This window comes from Engystomops pustulosus, chromosome 2, assembly GCF_040894005.1.
Source record: "Engystomops pustulosus chromosome 2, aEngPut4.maternal, whole genome shotgun sequence".
Classification (NCBI taxonomy): Eukaryota; Metazoa; Chordata; class Amphibia; order Anura; family Leptodactylidae; genus Engystomops; species Engystomops pustulosus.
In genome coordinates this window covers 48,715,976-48,742,293 of record NC_092412.1, presented here as the reverse complement: position 1 = coordinate 48,742,293, position 26,318 = coordinate 48,715,976, and the positions used below count along the sequence as shown (strand labels likewise).

The following is a 26,318-nucleotide window of genomic DNA, read 5'->3' as shown; positions in this document are numbered from 1 at the left end:
TTCTTATGGAAGATTTGGGAAAAAAATGTGATACGTAAGACATTACAAATTTAAATTCTTATTACAGGGAAGAAATCCATTTTTCTTGGAACCTGCCATCATCATAGCAATAACTGATGGAAGTAAATTGACATCATCGAGTGGTGTGCAGGATGAAGTAAGTAACTTTTATGCTGTAGGGATAAAGAATTTAGGGCAATGAATTCATATGGTTGGCAAATCGAGTTTCTTCTGTGTACGGTTCTCCATATCATTATTTAAGGGATTTCCTTTTTAAGGAGAAATTCTTTTAGGGCAGGGTGTCTCTTATTATGTGCAGTGCTGTATTCTTATGGAGTCAGATCAAAAGTAGATCTAGTAGTGTATTGGTGAGTAGGTGGAATAATTGGTGCAGAGTAATAGTATTGTCTTATCCTATAGCAGCTTATCAGTTCCTGTAATATATAAGCTGTTATCTCTGTGCTTATTGCAATGGGCAACAGTCCTCATTACAATTGCTCTAGACTTCCTAAATCTGTCTGTACAATTTCTCCTTTTAAAGGGCATTTACTACCAGGATGAGACTGTATGCAAATGAACCTGAGGGGCTTCAGACTCCATAGGTGTTAATGGAGCCCCTCAGGCTCATTTGCATACAATCTTTAATACAGTCTTACATAGATGTCTTTTAATGGCTTATTGCAATTTTCTCAATGATGTGTTGCCTCTTATTGTGTTTTCTTATGTAGCTCCATTTGCCTTTAAATTCTCCATTGCCTGGAAGTGAGTTGACCAAGGAGCCGTTTCGCTGGGACCAGAGACTTTTTGCTTTAGTTCTCCGCCTTCCAGGTGCAACAGCTGTTGAGCAGGACCAGCTGAATACTGTCCAAGTCGATGAGTCCCCCATCACTCCTATGTGTGATGTCACAGGTGGTGAGTAGGTTTTTAGCATATAGTATGCTAGGAAAAGGCCAAAAAGACACCAGTTCTCATTACTAGATACATTTGGGGTTAGCAAGGGGGGGAGGAATCATTAAGACTGGCGTTTAGAACATTCCCACAATGGTACTCTGGCACCAGTATCCACAAGGAGGCTCCGGGCTCTTGGTGGAAACGGGCGCAAACTTCTCCAGTTCCAATCTTTATCCAAGGTCTGAATTGGCAGAGTTTTTTTTAATATAGTTTCTGCCAGTTTTTCGACAAGGACTATAGTACATGTGACTGGCATGGGCAGATTCAGGTGCTTTATCACCAGAAGGAGTCATGAATATTCCCCCATTGAGTAATACTGTATTAAATATGTAGTTCTGCCCTATTCTGACTCAATGACCTGGCTGTAAGCAGGTGTTTATAGATAGTCTTATATCTTTACTTTAACCATTACTCACACAAAGTTAGTTATTATCAGATGGCGTCAACTCCATTGTAGAGGCTTGTGGTAATATTCTAGCTTTATTTGGTGCAGAAATCTTGAAGAAATGCTGGTTACAACGGTGTGAAAAGGATATAATTTGCCAGGGTAGCAGGAACATAGAGGCATGCTTTTCCTGATGTGAAAGATAGCTACTAACATGAGGCAGTGGGGAGGAGTCACAATACTGCAGCTAGAAGACAGGAGGGTCAAAAGGCAAAGCAGTATAACACATATTCATGTCAATGAATAGAAACAAGTCCTGGGACATGTCATGCCCCCCACCAGCTGCTGGCAGATCTGTGCAAGTGTTTGGAATAGCAGTGTACTATACCTATAGGTATGTCGCTTGCTAGAATAAGAACAGTGATAATGCCCCTGTTGCTGGAATCGCATGTTATGTAATCTCTACATTGTTCTTGCACGGAGTCCGGCTTTTTACCTACTGCATATTGAGATTGCAAAGCATGACTTTAAAGCATAAGGCGGACCATTCAATTCTTTCACTACAGCTGCTAAATGACAAATCTATTTCCAATGTAAATATTTAGCTTTCATGTGATCTTGTTTCAAGGTTTTGGGGTTATCAGAACACCTAGAGGTAGAACTCCAAACCCAAACAAACTTAAGAAATAAGATTTTATTTTTAACTTTTCTTCATTTAACATGACTATATATGTAACCTTTCACTTTTACTTGTCTTTCAGGTCGTTCATATTGTGTTTTCTCGCAGCGAATGTTGAACCAGTGCTTGGAGTCATTGGTGCAAAAAGTTCAAAGTGGGGTTGTCATCAACTTTGAAAAATCTGGTCCTGATCCCCCACTGACTGAAGGTTAGCAACTTTATTTTTCATTTACGTAAATAACTTTTCCTTAATTACCGTATATACTTAAGTATAAGCCAAGTTTTTTCAGCACAATGTTTGTGCTGAAAAGCACCACTCAGGTATATAAAAAAATTACTCAGTACTCGCCGTTCCGGCTGTCAAAGTGGGGGAGGTATGTACGGAGTTTATTATTTTTACGTATTGGGCCCTGCTTGCTAGCTATATACTGGAGGTAGGCTGTGACCATGCATTTCCCACCCTACGATTATTCTTGGTTAATAGGTTTTCCCAGTTTTTTCTTTTTTTTTTTTTTGTTTTTTTTCTTATAGCTGGTATTTTTGTAAGGCACAGGCTGCTAGGTATACTTGATAACTTCAGCTGTCTCATTGACCTGTTAGTAGCAGGAAGTCCTATACTGTAAGATTGGCGGCTTACAAATTGTAGTGTAGTACAGACCTTGAGCTCTGCAGTGTATGATACCTTTTATGTATCATGCAATTGTAGCACCATTTTATAAAGTGTTTGTGCCACCTGCAGGTGCATAGAGAGAAAAGTATAGCCCTCAAGTACGTCTAGGGTGCTGTATTACAAATAAAGCAACTCTTGAGGTATCAACGGCCCCTTGGGAACCCCTGTAAGCCACATTTGGCTCCAGTATGGCCAATTTTTATTCAACCTAAAACAGGTTTTAAACAAAGAGATGCTCATTTTCCAAAGGACTCGGACTGCAAAGATAAGATTCTTTGGCTTCCCATTCTTGCTGTTGGCGAATATCCCAGCACTCGGACCCACACCGGTCACATTGTTATCCGCTATCCCTTGAAACAACCCCTTTAAGCCTTTACAAAACATTGATGCTGCACTTGCATTTTCCTTTAAAAGTAGACAAATTCATGTCTTTGGTTTATGATAATATACATATACAGTGACCTTGCCCCAATTCTTTTAGTAAGCTATATTTTAGGTGTCATAAACATGAGACCATCTGTTTTTCTTTTATTTCATAAAATATTTGCCAATCTTCTCTCTCGGGTAATATGCACTTTGGAAAAATACCAATAGCTTAGATTTTGGCTCCCTATAACTTTCCATTCTGTAACTGTAGATAAATTTTATTTTGTATCTTACCCTTGGTAGCGAATCCCAAGCGCCCTATTTTTAGACAGTTAAACAAGCATTTATTCAAGGGTATCCCTTTTGCTGATGCGTGCATTGTAACACGCCGCAGCAAGAGCAGATTGAGTTTTGTTATAGGTTTTATACTGCTGTGCTTTGCCCTGTGTTGTACAGTGCCAGATTAGTAGTCTCCTACTGCTACCACGTCTTGTGCCTGGGAAGGCTGCATACAGATCTGCTGCAGTGGTGCTTTCCTGCCAATAAGTTACCATGGTAATGGAGCACATTATATGAACCTCCAAGAATTGTTCCCCAAAGCGTAATCAAAAATATGTATCCACAAGGGGAGATCAAAATACATGTTGTAAAAATTGGCGATTCCCATACTACGTGTCTTGTCAGGCCAGCTGGCATGGCATTACAGTGATACGAATGATGTCTGTGGGACACGGGGATGGGCGATATCCCTCTGGGAAGAGAAGGGAGAAGGTGTTACTCAGAATTATTTTGGATCACTTCACTTCCCCAGTCTATTGATGTCCTTTGTTGCTTGACGTGCATGTGGGCAAGTTCTGCAGATCTATAGCCGTGGACTGGCTGTATAGATTGTATTGCAGATCTCCTCTGTCCAACCTTTTGTAGCTGCTAAAACACATTGTATTACTGGATTACTGCCGTTTTAGGTATGCAGACCCTATGCAGACATATGACGTTATATGGTGTGAAATTATTCATATTAATAGAAACCGTGTACCAGTCATTCCCGACCATCTGCAGCTTCTGTCAGGGTTGCAGAAGTGAAACCCACTGCAGTATGTTGTATGACGGAGCCTGGTGACTGTCCCAGCAGGACTTATTAGAAGTCTTATAAAAATAGTTTTTTTTTTTCTCTTGGAGTTTCTATTTTCACTCTAGTTCAACCTACTGTGTAAGGTTCGCAATATTTAAAGGTATTCTACCGTCTGATTCATGCCTAATAAGCAGTAGGTTTCCTTTAACCCATTGGAACCTTTATCAAACTTCTAGGGCATAATGACACTCCAGTTAGCACGAAGGTGCCAGGATATAAAGGATTTAAGGAGCTTCATAGAACGGGCGATCTGTCTGCCCATTGGCATCGTCCCAACCAAAAACTGCATCTCATCCTGCAAAAAAAGTCTTTTTCAACACAGAGCATGGGAAATGTTACCCTTTAGGCCCAAAACAGACCACACCCTTAAAGGAAATCTTGCTTTATCATGCTTGATTTTCATGGTAGGAAACTTTCACCTATATTTAGGCATTTATGACCCTGGTAGTGTTCTTATATTTGTTGTCCATTGCCTCCTTCCTTCTAAAATTAACTTTGAAAATTATGGTAATGAGCTTGAAGGGCTCCTGAGGGGTGTAAGCAGAGCCCCTTTTGTACTATATCCTAACAGCCTGTTATACTGTGCAGGAGCATTTTCCACTAGGGAGTGTGTGCTGCGCTTCCTGTAAAGCTAGTTGGCTGGGGCTCTGGCTCCTTTGCATAATTTTAAAAGTTGATTTTAAAAGGAGGAAGGCCAACAAAATCCATCTAGCTTCCCAGTACATGGCACAGAATACTAAGTAGTGCCACTAGAAAATAAAATGTCTTGCATGCAACAAGCCAACATATAGCTTTGTAAACAAAAAAAAATCAAAAAGTTACGGCTTGTGGAAGGAGAGGACTGTAAACCAGAAAACGGAAAAATACTTTGTCTTGCAGAGTTTAAGCTTGAATAAGATTTTCTGTTGAACATGTTTCCTTTTAGTTATGTTTTGTGATCATTTAGCAGTTTTCTTTGTCTTCATTGTTTTGTCGTTTCTACTTTTGGGCTTTATTTCAACCCTTCTCTTTTAACAATGTCATGTATTTCAGATGGAGCTGCAGAAGCCGTCAAAACAGTCGGCCCTCAGCCATGGCACAACTGTCGGAAATTAATCTACGTTAGACCAAATCCTAAAACGGGAGTACCGCTGGGCCACTGGCCGATACCTGAATCTTTTTGGCCAGATCAAAATTCTCCAACCCTAGTAAGTTCAGAAACTTGGATGACCTATCAGGACGGATAAGTTTTCATAATATCCAGAATAGAGAGCTCTGATTTGGGGGATGTAATAATTCTTGTTGTTTTTCCACAGCCCCCTCGGAGTGCTCATCCCATAGTGAAGTTTTCTTGCACCAACTCTGAGCCAATGGTTATAGACAAGCTGCCATTTGACAAGTATGAATTGGAGCCATCACCACTGACACAGTATATTTTGGAGCGGAAATCCCCACATACTTGCTGGCCTGTAAGATCATATGTATATACATATATATGGAAAGTATCCAAACCGCTTTTCATTGCACCCATTTGACCGAAAAACATGAAATTAATATTTTTAATTTATTAAATGATAAACTGAAATATCACATGGTGATAAGTATTCAGCCCCTTTGCTCAGTATTGAGCGGAAGCAGCGATACAGCTAGTACAGACATGAATGATGCAAGTTTTTCACCCCTGGATTTGGGGATCATCTGCCTCTTCCTTGCAGATCCTCTCCAGTTCCCTCATGTTGGATGGTGAACGTTGGTGGAAGCCATTTTCAAGTCTCTCCAGAGATGCTTAATTGGGTTTAGGTCGGGGCTCTGGCTGGACCGGTCAGGAATGGTCACAGAGTTGTTCTGAAGCCTCTGCTTTGTTATGTTAGCTGTGTGCTTAGGTTCATTGTCTTGTTGAAAGGTGAACCTTTGGCCCAGCCTAAGGTCCAGAACTCTGGAAGAGGTTTTCATCCAGGATATCTCTGTATTTGGCTACATTCATCTTTCCTTCAATTGTAACCAGTCGTCCTGTCCCCCATAGCATGATTCTGCCACCACCATGTGTCACTGTTGGGATTGTATTTGGCAGGTGATGAGCACATACCGCTTAGAACTAACAACAAAATTTTAACTCTGTCTCCTCAGACCAGAGAATCTTATTTCTCATAGTCTAGGAGTTATCCATGTGTTTTGCAAACTGTGTGCAGCTTTCATATGTCTTGAACTGAGGAGAAGCTTCTGTCATAAAGCCCGGACTAGTGGAGGCTGCAGTGATAGTCGACTTTGAGCTCCAGAGACGTAGTAGGGAGATGCTAGAAAGTCCAACACACAGTGATCTTGGTTTTTTTTCTTTACATCTCACCTTGACTCTTCTCCTACGATTGCTTAGTTTGGCCGGATGACCAGGTCATCACAAATTTTATGTTTATGGTGGTCTCTGTGCTTTTAGGAACTTTGAGTGCATGAAATTCTTTTGTAACCTTGGTCAGATCTGTGCCTTGACACAATTGTGTGCCTTTTCTAATTGGTCCAATCAGTTTAGTTAACACAGCAATGGAGTAGAACCATCTCAAGAAGGTTCAGAAGGAAATGGATAGCATGTGGGATAAATATGAGTCACAGCAAAGGGTCTGAGTACCATTTGATATTTCAGTTTTTGTCAAAATGGGGTGCAAGAGTGTACATTAACCCAATCATGCATTTGGATGTAGATGCACATTGGAAATGTGGTCTGTTGCCCCATCCCAACGTGCATTTACATCCCAGCGATTGCCTGGGCTCAGATACTTGCAATCCCGGCTGTTTAACCCTATAAACGCAGTAGTCATGGTGCTGCTGGCTTCTATGGCAGCCCTCGGGTCCTGTGAAACACTGCAGGGCTACTGGCTATTAAACCCCCCTTTCTATGCCCGGCCATGTGCCCATACAGCAGTGTGGAGTATCGGCATACTCATGAGAAATTGGGTATCAAACTTTGTGGAATTTTTTGTCATTTCATTCATTGTGAATGCTTAATTTTCTATAAATTGTACAATTGTTAACTCCCTCCTGTGAAACACATTAAGGTTTTATTAAACCTCTTAAAGTTGGTTTTCCATACAGTGAAGGGTGTTTTTTCTATAATGGGGTAATTTATAGGGTTTTTTTTCTATTATTTGGGCCTCTCAAAGTCACTTAAAACGTAGTAGGTTTCTGTAAATATAGCGGGTTTTGTTTGATATTTTCATGAATATGTGAAATTTTGCACCTGAAATTCTAAGCAAAGAAATTAATAATAATTTTTTTTTAACTAAACACAAAATTTTTCCATATGTTTGAATGTTTTAACTTAAGTTTGTTCTTCACTCATAGTTAAGTACAACCCCCCCCCCCCGATCATTGGCTGCAATTAAACAAAGTGAAAAATTGTAAGGCCTCTGATATTAATAACATTAATAATAATTTTTGTCTTTTATTTCAAGGTGTTTGTAGGTAACAGTGCAAAATACAGTGAACTAGGTCACCCCTTTGGTTACTTGAAAGCCAGCACCGCACTAAATTGTGTAAATCTCTTTGTGATGCCTTACAACTACCCTGTGCTCCTTCCTCTATTAGGTAAGTATTAAAAAGCGAGTTCATGTATATCTTGCCTGAAACTTCAATTGAGAGACACCAAAAAAGTGTCTCTACAGACAAAATTTACAATATTGGTCCGTGGGAGCATAGGATTCTTGTAAACAACAGTTTTCCATATAAGACTACATTCAGATCTCGTTTTATTGTATATGCCAGGAAAGTTCCTGACATAAACAGACTGGCAGACTAGACTGTATATATCTTAGGCTACATTCAGACGATGTATGCCCGCCGTACTACGGTACGGCCGCATACATCGGCGCTGCGGAGGGGAGCAGGGGATGAGCGCTGCTCACCCCCTGCCCCTCTCCATAGCAAAACACAGTAGGCTACGGAGCGGTGCCGCAGCGCATGTGCTGCACCCTACCGCTCCCGTACACGGTCGTGAGCCCATAGAAATGTTTGGGGTTCGTATATAGGCCTGTTTATACGTTGGCCATATATACGTCCCCCATACATGTGTGTGAATTCAGCCTTGTACTGTGAAAAACACCCGCTACAAAAACTCAGAAAGCTACTATCTATCCTGCTCCCTCCTGCTGTGCGATGTATGCACTCAGTGGAAGCCATTGCAGGCGATGTCTGACGAGGGCAGAGTATTGCATCCACACCCGGCCTCCACTGAGTGTCTCTCAGGAGGGACGTCCTGTCCATATAAGGACAGTGACATGGCTGAGGAAACTCCTTGAACACCGTCACCAGCCAATCACTGGTTCACGCCTGCTTTAATGGAGGGGGCGGAGCAGGAACATGTATTCTTCTGTTTAAGCATATAGTGGGATATGCGCTAGCCCTTCGTTGTAAGGGCATACGTCAGTAATCCTCCTAAGGTATCCTTACAATGTATTACCAAAACGTGATGTAAATCCACCCTAAGTCTGTAATCAAAACAAAGCGGCTAGTTACATTGGGCAATAGCATTGCACAACTTTCCCATTGTGGAAGCCACCGCCTGTAACCCTCATATTTGGAGCAATAAAGGTGAAGGGGGTCAAAAATTTCCTTGATTTTTAGTTTAGTGAAAGTGTTAAGATCACAAGATAAACTCGAGTATTTCCGGTACATTAAATATAAGCCGAGGCCCGTAATTTTAACACAAAACTGGGAAAAACTATTGACTCGAGTATAAGCTTAGTATACAGCCTGCAGCCCCTCCCCCCCTCCTTGAGGTATACCCAACCTATAGAAAAGTGTACTCTCCTTCCGACGCTCTTCTATACACCGCGGGGTCCGTCACACGCACCATGATGTCGGGCTTGCTGACATAAGTGTGTCGATGTCAGCGAGTGTCTGATGTCATGATGCCAGCGACGGACCCCGCAGGGACACGGACCCGATGCTGGATTTCAATGTAAAGAAGAGGACCTGCCGTGGGCGTTGGCAGCGTTGGGCATTTTTTGTGCTGAAAAACTACTTATACTCGAGTATATACGGTAGTAATGGGATAATGTAATGTTCCTCATGGACTAGGCCAGTTCAAGGTTTTAGAGTAGTGGACTGGTTAGTGTGGCTTACCAACCATTGTATGAATTACTTCCAAGTAAGGCCTGTGGCTTTGTCTTGAGGCCAAAAACCTTATTTCTAGTTTACATTTTTTCTAATATATTGTATTTCTTTTTAGATGACCTGTTTAAAATCCACAAGGCTAAACCTCCTTTGAAATGGAGGCAACTCTTTGAGACCTATTTGAAATCGATGCCCCCATACTACATTGGAGTATGTGTCGTTTTTGTTTTTGGTTACGGTTTTACATGTAGACAATCTTCAACATGTGGTTAATTTGATCTTTTGTTTTCCAGCCTCTAAAGAAAGCATTAAGAATGATGGGTGCTCCAAACCTCATCCCAGAAAACCTGGAGTATGGACTGAGTTACAGTGTTGTCTCCTACCTCAAAAAGCTTAGCCAACAGGTACAGTGTAATAAGGGTTGTCCGTACCTGTCACTGCTGATCTGGAGTAATGCAATACTAGACGCCATGCTACAGAATGAATGTCACTCTGTTTTGACCTAGTTGGCTGGCAAACTCCTAGAAATCTGATCTGGTGCCTAAGTAACGAAACGCTTGCTGGAATTTCTGATATCCCGCAACAGTGAAATGGCAAGAAATTCTGCATGTGACTTAGGCAAGTTGTGTATGCATCACAAATATATATTTGATTTAAACTTTCTATTTTATTTAAGGCTAAAATGGAGTCTGATAGAGTGATTGGTTCCATTGGGAAGAAGTTTCCACAGGAAACTGGCATCAAAGTGAGGAATGGCACAAGTATCCCGTCACTGGCTGTCAGGAAGGACTTCAAGCAGTTACTGCAGGAAATAACAGGAGAAATGCCACAGAGAATGCTAGAACTGAATATGAAGGAGTTTGCCGGTTTCCAGATAGCGCTGCTGAATAAGGTCTGTCTCTGGGTCTTACACCTGATGTGTTCTGATGTAGCATGTAATGTACCTTCTCATGTTTACGATTCTTTCTCTACAGGAGCTAAAACCACAGACCTTTAGAAATGCCTACGACATCTCAAGAACTAATCTCTTGGATCACCTGACCCGAATGAGGGCAAATCTCCTTAAGTCATCACGCAAGTTCTTTAGCGGACAAGATGAAGGTGAGATGGTTCAGTATATGTAGTAATTGTAGTCACTCTGCTGACCAAAAAAAATTGTGAATTTTAACGGGAGTCTGCAATTGTTTAGGGCATACAAAGCTGCAGATAGTATTGGCCATTGGCCCTGGCGATCTGTGTAATTGTAGCTTTGTCTCTACAGCTCCTCCCCTTCTGCCCATTGTAATAGCAGTTTGATTCCTCGCTACATATTGCAGCAGAGGGGAGGGGCAGGGATTTAAAGGGGTTGTCCCTTTTAAGGAAATTGTCTTATGGTTTTCTAGATCTCTGCTTGATGTTGTACTACATGCTTCCAGGGAATAGAAATCTGTAGGAAACAATACATCATGGGGTAGAACTGTAATGAGAGGCACAACGTTATTGAAAGCTGCAAACAACTTATGGTACAAAATATTCATGATTTGTGACTTATGGAAACACAATTTAGTTACAAAAGTGAGTACAAAATTTAGGAAAGGGGAAATTACAAATTATTGGATACACCTCCCCAAACGAACTTTCATGGCAATAAGGGCTATGGTACTCACATTCCAGCCATACCTTGTAAGCTTTATCCTTGCAAAATGTATACTTTTCAAGTATATGTAATAGGCTGAAGTACCTTTTTGGTGTGTGAGCAGATAATGCAAAACTCATTCTCTACATACAATATAATTGCTCATTGTGTTGATGGTTATCCTCCCACAGATCAGATGCACAGTATACCTATAGTCCAGATGGGAAACTACCAGGAATATCTAAAGAATATTCCTTCACCACTACGAGAGCTGGATGCAGATCAGCCTAAGAGACTACATACGTTTGGGAATCCCTTTAAATTGGACAAAAAGGTAAGGGTTCAAATGGGGAAAAAAAATATTTTTAATTCATTTTTCCTATGTGCTTTTTGTGTATATTTTTTTTTAACGATCTACATGGAATCAGGTTTCTATGTCAGTCAAAAGAACCTGGAGTTTTTGTGATTTATCTATTGAATGAGGATGGTGACAGTGTTTTCTTCACCAAATGAGTTGAATGATAAATATTTTAATGAATTTGGTGTATGTGGAGTTTGTCAGAAGAGGGGCATGGGATCTGACATTGTCATGCCTATATCATATGAGAACACTGTACGTAAGCACGTATGCACACTTCTGTGACTAGTACAATGCAATGGGGTGAGTAATGGACAATGCACCTCGGGTGAACTCCGTTGGACAGGTAAGTAAATGTGCCCCATTGTGTTCTCACCGCACATTGGCCGGGTGTAATTGACCTCTGGAGGGGGGGCTACAATTTATGCAGACAGATCACTGCCCTTTAATTCAGCCTTGTGAATGAAGTCTTAATAGTCTTAAAATTATGCGGCTTTATCATTTTTAGTTCTAGTTTGATAAATCTGTTGCATTTTATAACACCTGACATGTCTTGGCACCTTGGTTAGCATTAGCCCTAAAGAAGCCCTGTTTAACATGGGTGTGATCAGTAGAGACCTGAACCGTTGTTTTCTATACCATGATACATCAGTCATGGTTCATGCTCGTTGGTTATGATTCTATTCGGATTCTTTCTCACATTATATTTCTGGTCACGCTGTAAATGCTTTTTTTCCTCTTAATTCTCCAGGGGATGATGATTGATGAAGCTGATGAGTTTGTGTCAGGTCATCAGAACAAGCACAAGCGACCAGGAGAACCTAATATGACAGGGATCCCGAAAAGGCGGAGATGTATGTCTCCATTATTACGCAACAGATCGCAGTCTCCAGTTGCAAACAACCACATAGGAGGAAAAGGTCCTCCATCTCCTGGCGTCACTCAGGCGTCACCAGACCTGCAAAAACCAGGGGCAATAAATAAACGTATGTTTGATGCTGACTTGTTACTATATGTGGGAGCTTACATATGTTGCTTCACTACTTAAGTTTGCAGTATTTGAGTGCTAATGCCTTTTGATATTAAAGAAATTTGCTCAACCCTGGTACAATACACTGCAAGATGTTATTTAGATCTACACTGTATTGCTCCATTGGCCTTTTATGTTACGGCAGGGGTTAATGAGATGAGTAGCAGCTCTGGGAGCTTTTGCAAGCCCTACACCTGCCATGACAATTGTTCCACCCACTGCATTCCTTTAATGTATATTGGGGGTTTAAAATTCAGGATTTGTCGCAGTTCTCTGAGTTCACTATAAAGACCTATTTAAATCTGGGTCTTATATTACCCCTGTTGATCCGCAGAATAAAGTGGTGACACTCTAGTGAGCGCTGCTTCTACTTTACTGACCTTGTGTTGTAAGGTCTATTATTCATATGTCCTGTTTGATACACACTCCCATTCAAATGACTTGTCAATACATGAATATTGGAACTGGGAATTATTATATTGCTCAGAGTTCAATTTTTCATAATGATCTCTCTACAGAATACTGGAATTATTTATACTAATACTTGTATTTTTCCCTTTAAAGATCCTGGGTTGCACAATATGTTGTCATCAGAAAATACAGAGAATCATGTGGAAGACCCACTCTCTCCAGATGTGTTCATGGATAGTTCAGACCAATTTGACACTTTGTCCCAGATATCCTTGAACTCTCTGGAAAGTGCTGAAGACTCCACTGAGGAGGGAGACGCTGAGAGCTTTGGTTCTAATAACTCTGATATATTTATGGAAAATGCAAATACACCTGCGGATAATGGAAGTTTTTTCGGAAATGATACGGCTGCATTTTCGCACAAGATGAGGAGGTTGCGGCCATGTCGGAGCTACGAGGAGGTCAACGTAGAGCTAAAAAGTAGAATAATGAAAGAGATCAGAAAGCCGGGACGAAGTAAGTAACGTATTTACGGTAGTCTGCACAATCTGTCATAATGTTTACAGTTTGAAAAGGGCTTAAAATACTGAGGGGCAGATGTATCAATCAGTTTGACAGAAATCGGTTGTAATTTTTTGCCAAAACAGTCTAAATTGCCTGCACCACATTTATCAAAGGGTTTGGACACTAATGCCACATGTGCTACATAACTGGGGTGGCAGTAAAAGCGTCAGGGCTGGGTGAGAAAAGATTTGATCTAAGATGATGCAAAAGTTGAGCCAATGTACAAACTGGATCATTTAATGTGGGTATGAACAGTCCCCTGGCTGATATTTAGGGTTTTAGGGAAGCATGAGAAGGCTCGGGCATGTTGGTTTTGAACATGTTCCGTCCTTGAGTTTGAAGGGAGATGGGAATGTCTGTCAGTGCCACCTAGAATTGGGTGGCGAGTCAGGAGGGTTCAGCTGACATCTGTTCTTTATGGATTGCTAAATGCTGAAATGGGTTGTCCAAACTTTTGATTTTATTTTTTATCTTCCTATCCACAAGCCATATGCTCGACCTAAAGCTCTATTCAAGTATTTTACAGTGCCCTTTTATTTGGTTTACACTCAGATGTTTTATGTGCGTTTCCATTTTCTTTTATTCAGGATATGAGACCATATTTGCGTTATTAAAAGATGTACAAGGGACTCTGCAGACACGTCTCCTCTTCCTTCAGAATGTTATCAAGGAGGCGGCCCGGTAAGTCGACATATGTGGTAAAATTCGTTAAAATGCTACTGTGTAAGTAATGCAGGAGTCGGTCTGTTTTATGTATGTATGGGGGTGAGTGATTTTTTTTTTTAGGACTTTTTCTTTTTGGCTTGTAAGAAGGGAGAAAAAAACAATTGTAGAAATTGAAAACTGATAGTTGGATTTACAGTTTGAGTTGGTTTGCTTATGACTTGAAAGGACATCTACCACCAGAATCAAGGAGTGTAAACCAAGCACACTGACCTACTGGTGTGTGCCCTCTGGCAGAGTCTATCCTTGTTTTGTAGCTTCTTATGCCCTTGTTTAACAAAATCAAAGTTTTAATTAAGTGTTTGCATAATTTTTAAAGCCTTTTTTTCCTTAAAAAACAAGGGCATAAGAAGCCTAAAGAGCTGGTCCTGCCACAGGAGGCACACACCAGTATATCAGTGTGCTTGGTTTACAGCCCTTAATCCTGGTGGTAGATGTCCTTTTAAAGTGGTATTCTCCTCTCTGCCATTTCCAGCTTATATGTGAATAGCCCTGCCTGCTATCCTGAGTTGTTCAAAGTTGTGTAAATGACCAAAGTTGCTATCCTTTACAGTTTCCAGAACTCTACTACGCTTTATACTGTATGCCCATTCACCTGTATGATGTTTATAGAAACTGCATGGTACAGACTATTTCAGCAACTTCTGTGACAGGGATATTCTCTTCTCTACCATGTGAACAGCTAAAATGTTAAATTCCATTTAACCCATCTCTCCATCTTGCCCTGGGTTATTTCTCTGTTACCCTACTGGCCTAACCATACCAACCCATACCTATTAAGCAGCTGCAAGACAAATGCATAGCAGCATAAACAAAGAAATCTCCCGGGTTTTACTGTTTAATGTGTGGGCAAGCTATGAAGGGCAAATACTCCAGCTGCATTTTAAACATGGCGTAGTATGGGCACTGCCATCTTTGTTGAGATCGCCGCTCCCCGGTGACAGTTGCCATGACCCGAGGCTGCATGGTTTCTGATGAATTCTATACAAAAACGCCATATACTGCAATACAGTAGTATTGCAGTATATGGTAGGAACGATCTGACCATCTAGGGTTAAATTACCAGAGAGGGTCTAAGAAATAGAAAAAAAAATTGTTCTATGGTAAAATTAAAATTCCTAACATGTTTGTTGAATATTCACTGTTTAAGTATAAAAATTTTGTTTTAAAAGTTTACTTTTTATTGCTGGTGGCATGAAACGAGGTCTAAAGATGGCTGCCGCGCTCTGCAAGAGTACTACAGTTCTCAGCATACCCTGCTCTCTCTTCTGAAGCACAGTGTGGCAGAGTATACATTGATACGCGCAACCGCTGTGAACACGCACACGCCATTAACCAATGTCCGTGGCCATACAACCCCTTTAAGTATTGCCACGTCCCAAAATGCCCGATCTATTAAAATATAAAACCGGTTATTGCCGGCGGTGAACCACATAATGGAAAATAGCACCCAAATGTCCGAAATGCGACTTTTACATCATTTTATGTAACATAAAAAATTTGGTCAAAATGTTGCGTAAAAAAAAAAAAAACACCTCGGACAGCTCCAAAGTGTAAAATAGTTATTAGCGTCAGAAGATTGCAAAACAAAATTTTTGTAGTTTATTTTAATTTGTGAAAATGTATAACACACAATAAAACCTATGTACATTTGGTATCACTGTGATTGTACCGAACCATAGAATAAAGCAGATGTACCATATGTAGCGCACAGTGAAAGTCTTAAAAACTGAGCCCACAAGACAGTGACTTATTTTCACCACTTTTAGAATTTTTTTTTCCCAGCACAGCATGGAATAATAACATCACTGAGAAGTAAAATTTGTTATGCAGAAAATAAGCCCTCACACAGCTCTGTATATGAAAAAATCTAACTTTTTATTTTTAAGGTGGGGAGCAAATAAAGGCGGAGTCCTTTTAGGGGTTAACTATACTTTCATATTGTTGTGAAGCTGGTGGGACTGGATCCAAGAAGAATGGGTTTTCCTAATAGCCACAGGATGGGTTTAAAAGGTTTTTCATGTAGTCTTAGGAATAAATGGCTTTACTCTTCTATGGATTTCTCCACAAGCCATGCACATACTGTAGCCCTTACGTTTACAGCGATCTATGATGTAAGGAGTTCCTCCTTTTTTACTTTACAAACTCTGTTTCTGTTATAATGTTTACTCTGTGCAGCATGAAAAAAATAAATATAAAGCATGAACTCCTTACAACATAAGATATTTTGGGTTGCACTCCTACTCCTTTTGCCATAGCTGAGAAACGATCCATTGATCCAAAATGTATTCGCTACAAACCACACACCATCCACATCAGGAGCAGTGGAACAAGGGTAGGTCCACGTTCACACCAAAACCACTTAAAGAGGACCTGTCACCCCACTTATCGGCACTAGGAGCTGTTTGACGTATTCATGAGGGGGCGTGACTAGGGGCGGTCCGGGGTAGAGGCAGCGCCTCGGACCGCCCCTAATGAATACATCGGACAGCTTGCAAAGCACTACACTATACCCCGCCGCAGTGTTTGATAGCGTTACCGGAGGTTTCCGGTAACGCTGTCACTAACATTGCGGCGTTTGATCAAGCACTAGGAGCTGCTTACTTTGGTAAGCAGCTCCTAGTGCCGATAAATGGGGTGACAGGTCCTCTTTTAGGCTTTGCAAATACTGACCAAATCCCTCCAGATCCCAAGCAAAGTGACTTGCTTCCAATTCCTCCCAGCTCTACATACAGGTTTAGGTGCAGATAACCCAGGAGTATATTAAAAAAAATTCACTTTTATTAAAATGTATTCCCAAACATTGGTTTAAAACAGGCTTGTAATAAAAATGGCAAGTCAATCGGCCTTACCCATAGTCTCTCTCCCTTGATGGCTTCTTCCGGGGCATCTCCTTACATCATGGATCACTATCATGTATGGCGTTCTGACCCCAACAGTGATGTTGTTCCGTATTCATAGACAGACAACGGCAGTGTGAATCTGCCTTTATGATTACATTTTGTATGCAAGATCCGAAAAATATCTTTGTTCATTGGGGCTCCAAATTAATTATGTTCAGGCTATGGAAGCAACAAGAATCTTATTTATTTATTTTTTTTCCTTCCTCAAATTTGTATCCTGTTGCAGGTTTAAAAAGCGAATGCTGATTGAACAGCTCGAAGGATTTTTAGAAGAGATTCATAAGAGGGCAAACCAAGTCAACCACTTCAACAGCTGTTAAGACGGCCCGGAGGAGACCCCTCGTGTGTCTTATGAATGTAAAGTGCGTGCACAAGTGAACATCAATCGTGGCCAAAATAGTCTGAACACTGAATTGATCCACTCTAACATGCTTCCATTTTTATGTACATGGATAGTATCAACATATGATGCCTTCAGTGGAATAATGGGAAGTTTTTAAGAAGATCCCGGTGATCGCTGACTAGCTATGCTGATCTCTCTCAGGTTTCACAGCATACACTCCACTTGACATGTAAGTGTATCACTGGCTGCTATCAAGGTATTTGCCAAAATCTTAACCGGCTCATTTAGAGGTTGTTTGAAAACCCAATTTTATAGCATTGGAAATCTGAACTGTCCGCATCTGACGTGCACGCTTTCCACTTTTTAAATGCAGTTAAATGCAATTTGTCATTGATACATAGCTAGACAGAAGCACACGTGTTGAACAAGGTAATATTTTGTACATAATTATTTTGAATATATTATTGTAAGTTGTACAGGTGTATTTTGAAAACTATTTAAAAAGAGGCACTTTTGTTATTCCATTAATAAAAAAAAAAGCTCTATTTTAATATTTGTGGTATGGAAGTTTGTATATATTATCTTGGTTGCAGATGAATGTAACTGGCGAAATTACAGTGAGTTCCCGGATGGATAGTTGCATCCAGTGATCACACACTATCATAGCAGGAGCCTAGGACAGACAGACTGCCAAGCTCCTGCTCATTGTAAACTCTGATCACGATCATTGTCATCAGCGACATATTAAAAACTAGGTTCCTTCTAAGCAATTGGCAACCTGTGATGTCATCATGGGGTATCAATTATTGTCATGGCAGACGGGGGCATCAGGGAGCACCCTAGGGCTGATATGAACTAAATCCTATTGGCACATACCAATCCTAATACCATAGACTGCCTGTCACTTGGCACTGACTGAGTGTACCAAAGCATTACAGAAGCGAAAGGATCACAACTTGATGTCCCTATTGATAGTTTTATTTTTTTTATTTTTTTTAAAATGAAGAAAAATTTCACAAGGATAAAAAATATATATATTTTTTTAATGGTTTTATTTTGTAAAATTAGCAAACATATTTTATTTTTTTATTTTTTATCACTACGACTGTAATGCCCCCAAAATATAACGAAGGCAAACACTTGCAAAGATATTTGATTATAAAACCAATAATAATGCCATCTCGTCCTCTATTTGGTAAGAGTGACCAAAAAATAGGTTGCGGTCATTAGAAAGTAGCAACGCAAAATCTATTTACAAACGTATTTTGGACATTTGGATAAGTATTTGTAAATTCAAAATGTCCTATACATATTTGTATCAAAGGAGTAACTTGTAGAATAAATGTGAAATTTTATTTAATGTGAGCTGCACAATATTTAAAAAGGGGGGGGACAGACAAGAATTGAAGGGGGTTTTTTTTGTCCGTCTTTTAACAGAATTGAAAAGGCTTCATTATTCACAATTCAGAAACACAACTGGTCCTGCATAAACTCCTGATACAGGGACAACAGCCAAAAAATTAAGTTATGTGCTCAGAAAGATGACCGTGAAAATGTAAAGAAATACTCGGCCATCAAGGTGAAAAATAGTCAGGGGCTCTGTTCACACTTGCATAATGTGTTAAGAGTTTTGAATACTGTATTGGATGTGTTTCTCATCCGGACGTGAGGGAATGAGAAATAGAAGAATTGTGTTCTACTTGCCATCAAATACCCCGAATATAAACGTTCTCTAAACAAACTAAAGGGACTGTCAAAGAATTTGTTCAGCACAGATCAAAAATGTTCTATCGCAGCACTCTATGACATTGGTCCTTTTTCTTATGGATCAATGTGGGATTAATACACAATGTCTCACCACCTTGTCTAGCGCTATCTGAATAGCTCAATCTGTGTATTTTAATTACCGGTAATCTTCTGCATTTACTTGTTTCTTTGGGTGTTTTAAGACCATTGGTTTACAAGCCAGTCTGGAAAAATGCTCCATGCACTGGAGGGATTTTACTGACAGAACGCCATATCACTGTAGTGAACACAGCATGTACAGTCACACAAGGAAATCCCTACAATTGTCCGTAGCATCTTTCTCAGACTGCATGAAGGGAGGCATGGACTGGTACACAGATGAATCCCTGGTGGGCTCCTGAGCTTGGTAGCCCCCTAGGCCATAGAAAGTTGTGCATAGCAGAATAAATAAGTATAATACCAGCAAGGTGTCTTGGGCACTTCCTATACACTTTAATGCTTTAGTAGGGGACTCCTATCTAACTGTGAGTGCTAAAGTCTGTAATCAAAGGTCAGAATTGACTGACTGCACTGGGGGTGAACAAGAGCACAGGAAGAGGCAAGTAAGATTTGTATTGTTTTTAAACTAAAAACAGGAAAACCTCTGATTATTGGCTATAGCAGAAGGAGCTAAAAACTGTATGTGATGTCCTATCTGCAGGCAGCATGATATAGAGCAGGAGGCACTATGCAAAGTGATCTGGCTAAAGATACAGTATAACTTGCCACATACTAATCTCTGCCCTTATTAGTGGAGTCTGAATCGGTTGCAAGGGAGAAGGCAAACGAAGACAAAAATGAAACCTTAGCTCATACCAATGCACATACAATGTAATGCACCCAAACATATCACAGAAAAGCAGTAGTGTTCAATGTAGTCCATAGTGATTACTTTAATCTCTAACTGCTTGAAGACCAAGGACAAGATAAGTCCTCTTAATTAACCAGCAGTTAAGGCATTTACACTATCTATATCATCATGTAGTTAGTGTCACCCTGTGCAAACAACGTGAGAACAGTGGCAACAGCTGTCACAGATGGCTGATCATCAGGGTCATAACACCAAGACATTTCATTGGCACAGAGGTTGCAGTGATTGGTCAGTCAAATCTGACTGACCATTCATAGCTAGAAAATAAAAAGAAAGTATTTGCCTCAGCAGCTCTGATCTCATCCCCCTTAGGTTTCCCAGTTAACCCCTTCGGGCAGCTGTTACCTGCTGCTTGCTTCCAATGTTTTACTACTACACCAGAACATAAAGGGTTGAAAAACAACCTAAAAGTTGTTTTGCATAATTTAACTGGGTAGTTTGAGAAAATAGCAGGATATAAGCAAGTTTATGATACATAAGCCTTTTCAAATCTCTTTGAAACTTTATATGTAAATGTTACTGAACATTTGTAATTGTGCTATTTAACTTTTTAACATCCTAAAATAATAAAAGGAACATAAAGGGAACATGGTAAATGCTTCTTGATTAATTTGGAGGCTTTTGACTATTTGTCTGCAAGGCAGAATCTTTAAAACATAACAGAATACAAATTTTTCCAAGATTTGATAATTTTCATTTTTTCATAAATGAACACATTGCATATCGAACAAAATTTACAACTATAGTATGTAACGAAAAACCAATCTCAAAATCACTTGGATATGTTGAAGCATTCAAAAGTTGCTACCACATAAATTAATGCATGTCAGATTTGCATAATGTGGCTCTGTCCTTATAGGAAACCTACCATTTGATTTGAAGCATTATGAAGCAAACGTACCTTCAGAATGCTGTAGCTACACTGATACAGGATCCTATCTTGGTTAATCCCTGAGCTGAGTGGTTTTGCTGAAAAGACAGAACATTATGATAATGAAGATCTGTCGCTTCTATGGCTGGTTCAGCGCCGACACCGCCGCATCATACTGTGCACCGGCTGGCAGATCGCATGGACGCGACTCTGCCAGCTATTGCAAAGAGAAGATGGACCGCCGCAATGTGGATCGGGAGCCGCAACAGAGGGTGAGTATTAAGTTTATCTGTTTGGCAAACTTTGGGGGGGGGGGGGTATACTACATGGGGCGGGCGGGCTGGCTGGCTGTATACTACATGGGGCGGGCGGGCTGGCTGGCTGTATACTACATGGGGCGGGCGGGCTGGCTGGCTGTATACTACATGGGGCGGGCGGGCTGGCTGGCTGTATACTACATGGGGGGGGCGGGCTGGCTGGCTGTGTACTACATGGGGCGGGCGGGCTGGCTGGCTGTGTACTACATGGGGCGGGCGGGCTGGCTGGCTGGCTGTGTACTACATGGGGCGGGCGGGCGGGCTGGCTGTATACTACATGGGGCGGGCGGGCGTCCTGGCTGGCTGTATACTACTGACCAATGCATTTCCCACCCTTGGTTTATACTCCAGTCAATAGGTTTTCACAGGTTTTGGTGGTAAAATTGGTCTCGGGTTGTCTTATACTCGAGTATATACAGTAATTGTTTTTAAGCAAAACCATTCAGCACAGGGATTAGAAAAGATATGCTCCTGTATCAGTGTAGCTACAGCATTCTCAGGGTAAGTTTGCTTCATAATGCATCAAATCAAATGGTAGGTTTCCTTTAAGCTGAAAAAGGCGTCTGTCCTTAAAGGAAACCTACCATTTGATTTGATGCATTATGAAGCAAACTTACCCTGAGAATGCTGTAGCTTCACTGATGCAGAAACACTTCTTGTTCAATGCCTGGATTGAACAACTACACTGCTGTTTAATGACCATAAGTTTTTGGGGGTTTTTTTTGTGCATGTCAACTTATATTTTTTCGGGACTAGTTAAAACGGCACACCTGTCAACAACCACCTGTCACTGGTGATGCTTATCAGAGCTGGACTGGGTCTGTTTAACTATTTAAACCTGGTGGTCACGTGAACGGCAAGTCTATAGCCAGTCTGGACAGTTCAGGAAGCTCCATGTAATGTGTTTATGAACCACAGGCTGCATGCAACCCCGCTTTCCCAAGGCACTGAATTTTATAATTATTTTTTGAGCAAAACCACTTGGCTCAGGGATTACACAAGATATGTTTCCGCTTCGTCCCCCATGACGGCCCAACCTGGAGGATGCCCCTTGACCTCTGCAGGGACAGGAAGAAGAGAGGTTAAATGCTCCCCCCCCCGCATCCTCCCGCCAGTGTTCTTCCTGTCCCTGCTGAGGCAGGACAAGAGAGGTGCCCTCTCTCCTCCAGGAGGGGGGGGGATGAAGCTTCCATAGAGAACTTACGGGTAGTCCTGGCTGGCTAAATCCCGGCGGACTGGGGCGTTCGGTCGGCTTCGTGCCTTCCCTTTCGCCGCCCTTCCGGTCCGTTACCCTGGCCGCCGCTCCGCGATCCTAGTGTGAGCGCACGGCGGCTGAAGAAACTACAATTCCCGGCGTCCTCGAGGTCCGATGACGACTTCCGGAAGTAGCGGTTCACAGGACCGCAATGCATCCTTGGGAACGGGAGCACGGCGTGGTGGCCTCTACAGGGGGATGGGCTCCCCATTAAGGTATTTAAGACACCTGGAGCGGGTTAGTCATGCTGATCTCAGGTCTAAGATCTGTGTGTGAAGCTGCGGTGCTGTGCTCCCGTGTGGTGTGTTTTTGAAAACTTTCCTGTGTGCTTCCCTGGCTTTATGATGGCTGATGAGGCAGACCCTACCTTCCTGCATCCTCCGGTTTCTGTAAGTGGGGTCATTTGTGCAGGTTGGGACTTTTACTGTGTGTAAAGATAGCGGGTCATTTATTATCCTCCGCTTGCCTTTTCAGGAGAAAGACCAAGGGTCTAAAGGGAAAGGCAAGGAGGATAAAGGGGATAAGACGAGCAGGTCTGAAAAACCCGAGAAAAGTCGACTTAGGAAGTGTAACATGTGTGCCCACTCTATGTCCGACTCCTACAAAAAGCCGATTTGCAAATCTTGCATCGACAATTTTATGAGAGAGGAAAAGTCGTCCTCCTTAGATGAATTAAAGGGGTTCATTCAGGAGAAGATAAGTTCTTCAGTGGCCGCTGCTACGTCCAGGCCCCCACCGAGTAAGAAACCTAGAGTGGAGCCGGATTCTTCTATATCTGAGGAGGGGGATGACTCTGAAGCTCCCTCATGCTCATATGTGGAAGATGAGGATCCTATGGACTCACAAAAAACAGAAGATACACGTCATCTGTTTCAGTTTGAGGAACTCGATGGTCTCTTAAAGGCAATAAGACAGACCCTAGAGATTGAGGAGATTCTCCCCCCCAAGTCTAAGGAGGAAGAATTATTTGGGGGATTAAAGGCAAAACGCCAGAGGGTGTTTCCCCTGAATGACACCTTAAAGGAGCTGGTTTCAGAGGAGTGGCGAGAGCCAGAAAAGAGAGTCATTGTGTCCAAGAACTTTAAGAAGAGACTTGTATTTGAGCCAGAGGAGTCCAAGGTGTGGGACACTTGTCCAAAAATGGATGTGCAAGTCACAAAGATAGTGAAGAAGACTGACCTTCCATTTGAGGACGCGGCACAGTTAAAGGACCCAATGGATAGGAAGTCTGACTCTCTGTTAAGGAAGACCTGGGAGACATCCATGCTCAGTCTGAAGACTAATTTAGCCTCTACCTCAGTGGCGAGGAACTTGCTGTACTGGCTAAATGAACTAGAATCCCACATCAAGGAGGGAACTCCAAGGTCAACAATCTTGGAGAACTTTCCTTTGCTAAAATCAGCAACAGCCTTCCTTGCAGATTCCGCAGCCGAGGGAATTCGTTTTGCTTCCAAGGAGGGAGCACTCACTAACTCTACTCGACGGGCACTGTGGCTGAAACAGTGGAGCGGTGACATCAGATCCAAAGCAAAGTTGTGCAGCCTCCCCTTCTCAGGGGAATTCGTGTTTGGACCAGAATTGGATGCTATACTCGAGAGAGCATCTGATAAGAAGAAGGGCTTTCCTGAGAGATCGGTACCCAAGAAGCAGCCCTTTCGGGACTTTAAAAAGGATTCCTACAAGGATAAAGGGAAAAGGGGGCGCTGGAGCTACCCGAAAGGAGGTAAAGGGAGAGGGTTTCTGTTCTCCACCCCAACAGACCCTAATAGAAACAAAAAACAATGATGCCATAGTAGGGGGAAGATTGCTAAGATTCAGAGGAGAATGGACAAAAATCACTTTAAATCCCTGGGTCTTAGATATATTACTGCACGGTTACAATATTGAATTCCTCAGGCTTCCCCCTACAAAATACATGCCACCCTCATCATCTATGTCACTTACATCTCACAACTTAATATGGCAAGAAGTAGCTTCCCTTTTGTCTTCTGGAGTAATTATACCTGTCCCACAAGATCAAGAGAAATCTGGGTTTTACTCTTCTCTTTTTTTGGTAAAGAAACCGAACGGCACAAACCGGCTAATCATCAACCTGAGAGGTCTCAACGATTTTATCGTCTACCGAAAATTCAGGATGGAGTCGGTAAGATCAGCCACACACATTCACCGAGATGCATTAATGTGCACTATAGACTTAAAAGATGCATACTATCACATCCCTATACACCCTTTCTCACAGAGATTCCTAAGGTTTTCTGTCTTGTCTCCAGAGGGTTCTACACTACACTTTCAATTTTGTGCACTTCCCTTTGGAATATCATCTGCACCAAGAACCTTTACAAAGGTGATGGCAGAGGTGGTGGCGTCTCTCAGACTACAGGACGTACTGATCGTCCCGTACCTAGACGACCTGCTTATTATTGGCCAAGACAGGGAAAACTTACTCTTTTCAAGAGATCTCACCCTAGAAACCTTAAAAAAACTGGGATGGATAGTAATTTATCAGAAATCGGAACTTTCCCCAGCTACTGTGAGGAAATTCCTGGGAGTAAACTTGAACTCAGTTTACCAAATGTCGTTCCTTCCACAGGACAAGGGAGACCACATCAAGGATCTGATAAAGAGGTTCAGGAAAAAATCGGTGATCTCCATCAGAGAGGCAATGAAAATCCTGGGCTCTCTAACAGCCTGCATCTCCTCGGTAGCCTGGTGCCAGGCCCATTCCAGAACACTCCAGGGATGGATCTTAAGATCCTGGAACAGAAAACAGGAGGATCTGGACAGGAAAATCCTGATTCCACCTGCCGTCAAGAAAGACCTGCTATGGTGGTTGGAAGACGGAAATCTGAGGAAGGGAATATCTTGGTCAAACAGCCCTTACATTCCAATCCAAACAGATGCGAGCCAGAGGGGCTGGGGGGCAGTGATGCCTCAGCATTTTTCCCAAGGTACCTGGACAGAGGAGATTACAAGAAGATCCTCAAACTTCCGGGAGTTGCAAGCAGTATGGGAAGCCCTCAGCGCGAACACCCCACTTCTTGCCCACCAACACCTTCTCATCTTGTCGGACAATACAACTACGGTCTCCTACATAAAAAGGCAAGGGGGAACCAGGTCTCCTCTCCTGAGTACCCTAGCTCGGAAAATATTTTCGTGGGCAGAACAACACACCCTGTCAATATCTGCCACCCATCTAAAGGGCACGGAAAACTCAAGGGCAGACTTTCTAAGCAGAAGAAAGATCCTACCAAACGAGTGCAGTCTCAAGGAGGAGATCTTCCTGGAGCTAACATCTTTGTGGGGCTATCCTCTAGTGGACTTGTTCGCAACAAGGGAGAATACCAAATGCCCGCGCTATTTTTCTCTGGAAAAAGGGGAGAACAGGGAACAGCTGGACGCCTTCTCTCACCCCTGGGACATTCCACTGGCCTACGCCTTCCCCCCAATTCCCCTGATCGCCAGGGTTCTGAGAAAGATATTCCAGGAAAACACCAGAGCCATCTTCATCTGCCCAAACTGGCCGAAGAAAAGCTGGTATCCACTCTTGAGGAAAATGTCGCTACAGGATCCAGTCATCCTTCCACTGTCCGAGGACCTACTACATCAGGGTCCAATCCATCATCCAAATCCGGGAAAACTGCAGCTGTCGGCCTGGATCCTGAATCCAGCTTCCTAAGTTCTCAGGGAAGTCTGAAGTCATCAAGACCCTGAAGGCAAGTAGGAAACCGGTCACTTTTGCCATCTACCATAAGATATGGAAGAGGTTCTGTTCCTTCTGTAAGGACAGTCCACCTTCCCAGGCTAACCTTAATATTTTGCAGGTGCTCGAATTTCTTCAAAAGGGTTTGGAGTTGGGATTGTCCACCAGCACCCTGAAGGTCCAGGTGTCCGCGCTTAGTGCTTTCTTCGACCAGCCTCTCATCGAGCACAGGTGGGTCAAGAGGTTTATTAAAGCAACTTCTAGGTTAAAGCCCCAGACTGTTAAAAAATCATCAGCATGGGACTTA

At 42.0% G+C, this 26,318-nt stretch overlaps 1 protein-coding gene across 2 annotated transcripts in view; it reads left to right on the top strand.

The window, feature by feature from the left end:
* Positions 1–17,763, top strand: part of INTS6 (integrator complex subunit 6) — a 33,103-nt gene extending 15,340 nt beyond the window's left edge. Inside the window, exons 4-18 of one of the 2 annotated variants that reach the window (XM_072134518.1) lie at positions 68–157; positions 729–912; positions 2,098–2,223; positions 5,216–5,370; positions 5,479–5,631; positions 7,606–7,738; positions 9,381–9,475; positions 9,559–9,669; positions 9,942–10,157; positions 10,240–10,366; positions 11,072–11,214; positions 11,990–12,224; positions 12,833–13,195; positions 13,831–13,924; positions 17,096–17,763. In XM_072134518.1, coding sequence (XP_071990619.1) covers positions 68–157; positions 729–912; positions 2,098–2,223; positions 5,216–5,370; positions 5,479–5,631; positions 7,606–7,738; positions 9,381–9,475; positions 9,559–9,669; positions 9,942–10,157; positions 10,240–10,366; positions 11,072–11,214; positions 11,990–12,224; positions 12,833–13,195; positions 13,831–13,924; positions 17,096–17,189 — 2,319 coding nt within the window. In that variant the 3' untranslated portion in view covers positions 17,190–17,763. Of the gene's footprint in view, positions 1–67; positions 158–728; positions 913–2,097; positions 2,224–5,215; positions 5,371–5,478; positions 5,632–7,605; positions 7,739–9,380; positions 9,476–9,558; positions 9,670–9,771; positions 9,913–9,941; positions 10,158–10,239; positions 10,367–11,071; positions 11,215–11,989; positions 12,225–12,832; positions 13,196–13,830; positions 13,925–17,095 lie in introns of those variants that run through there. The other variant, XM_072134519.1, reaches the window with a different exon arrangement.
* Positions 17,764–26,318: the final 8,555 nt, after the last annotated feature.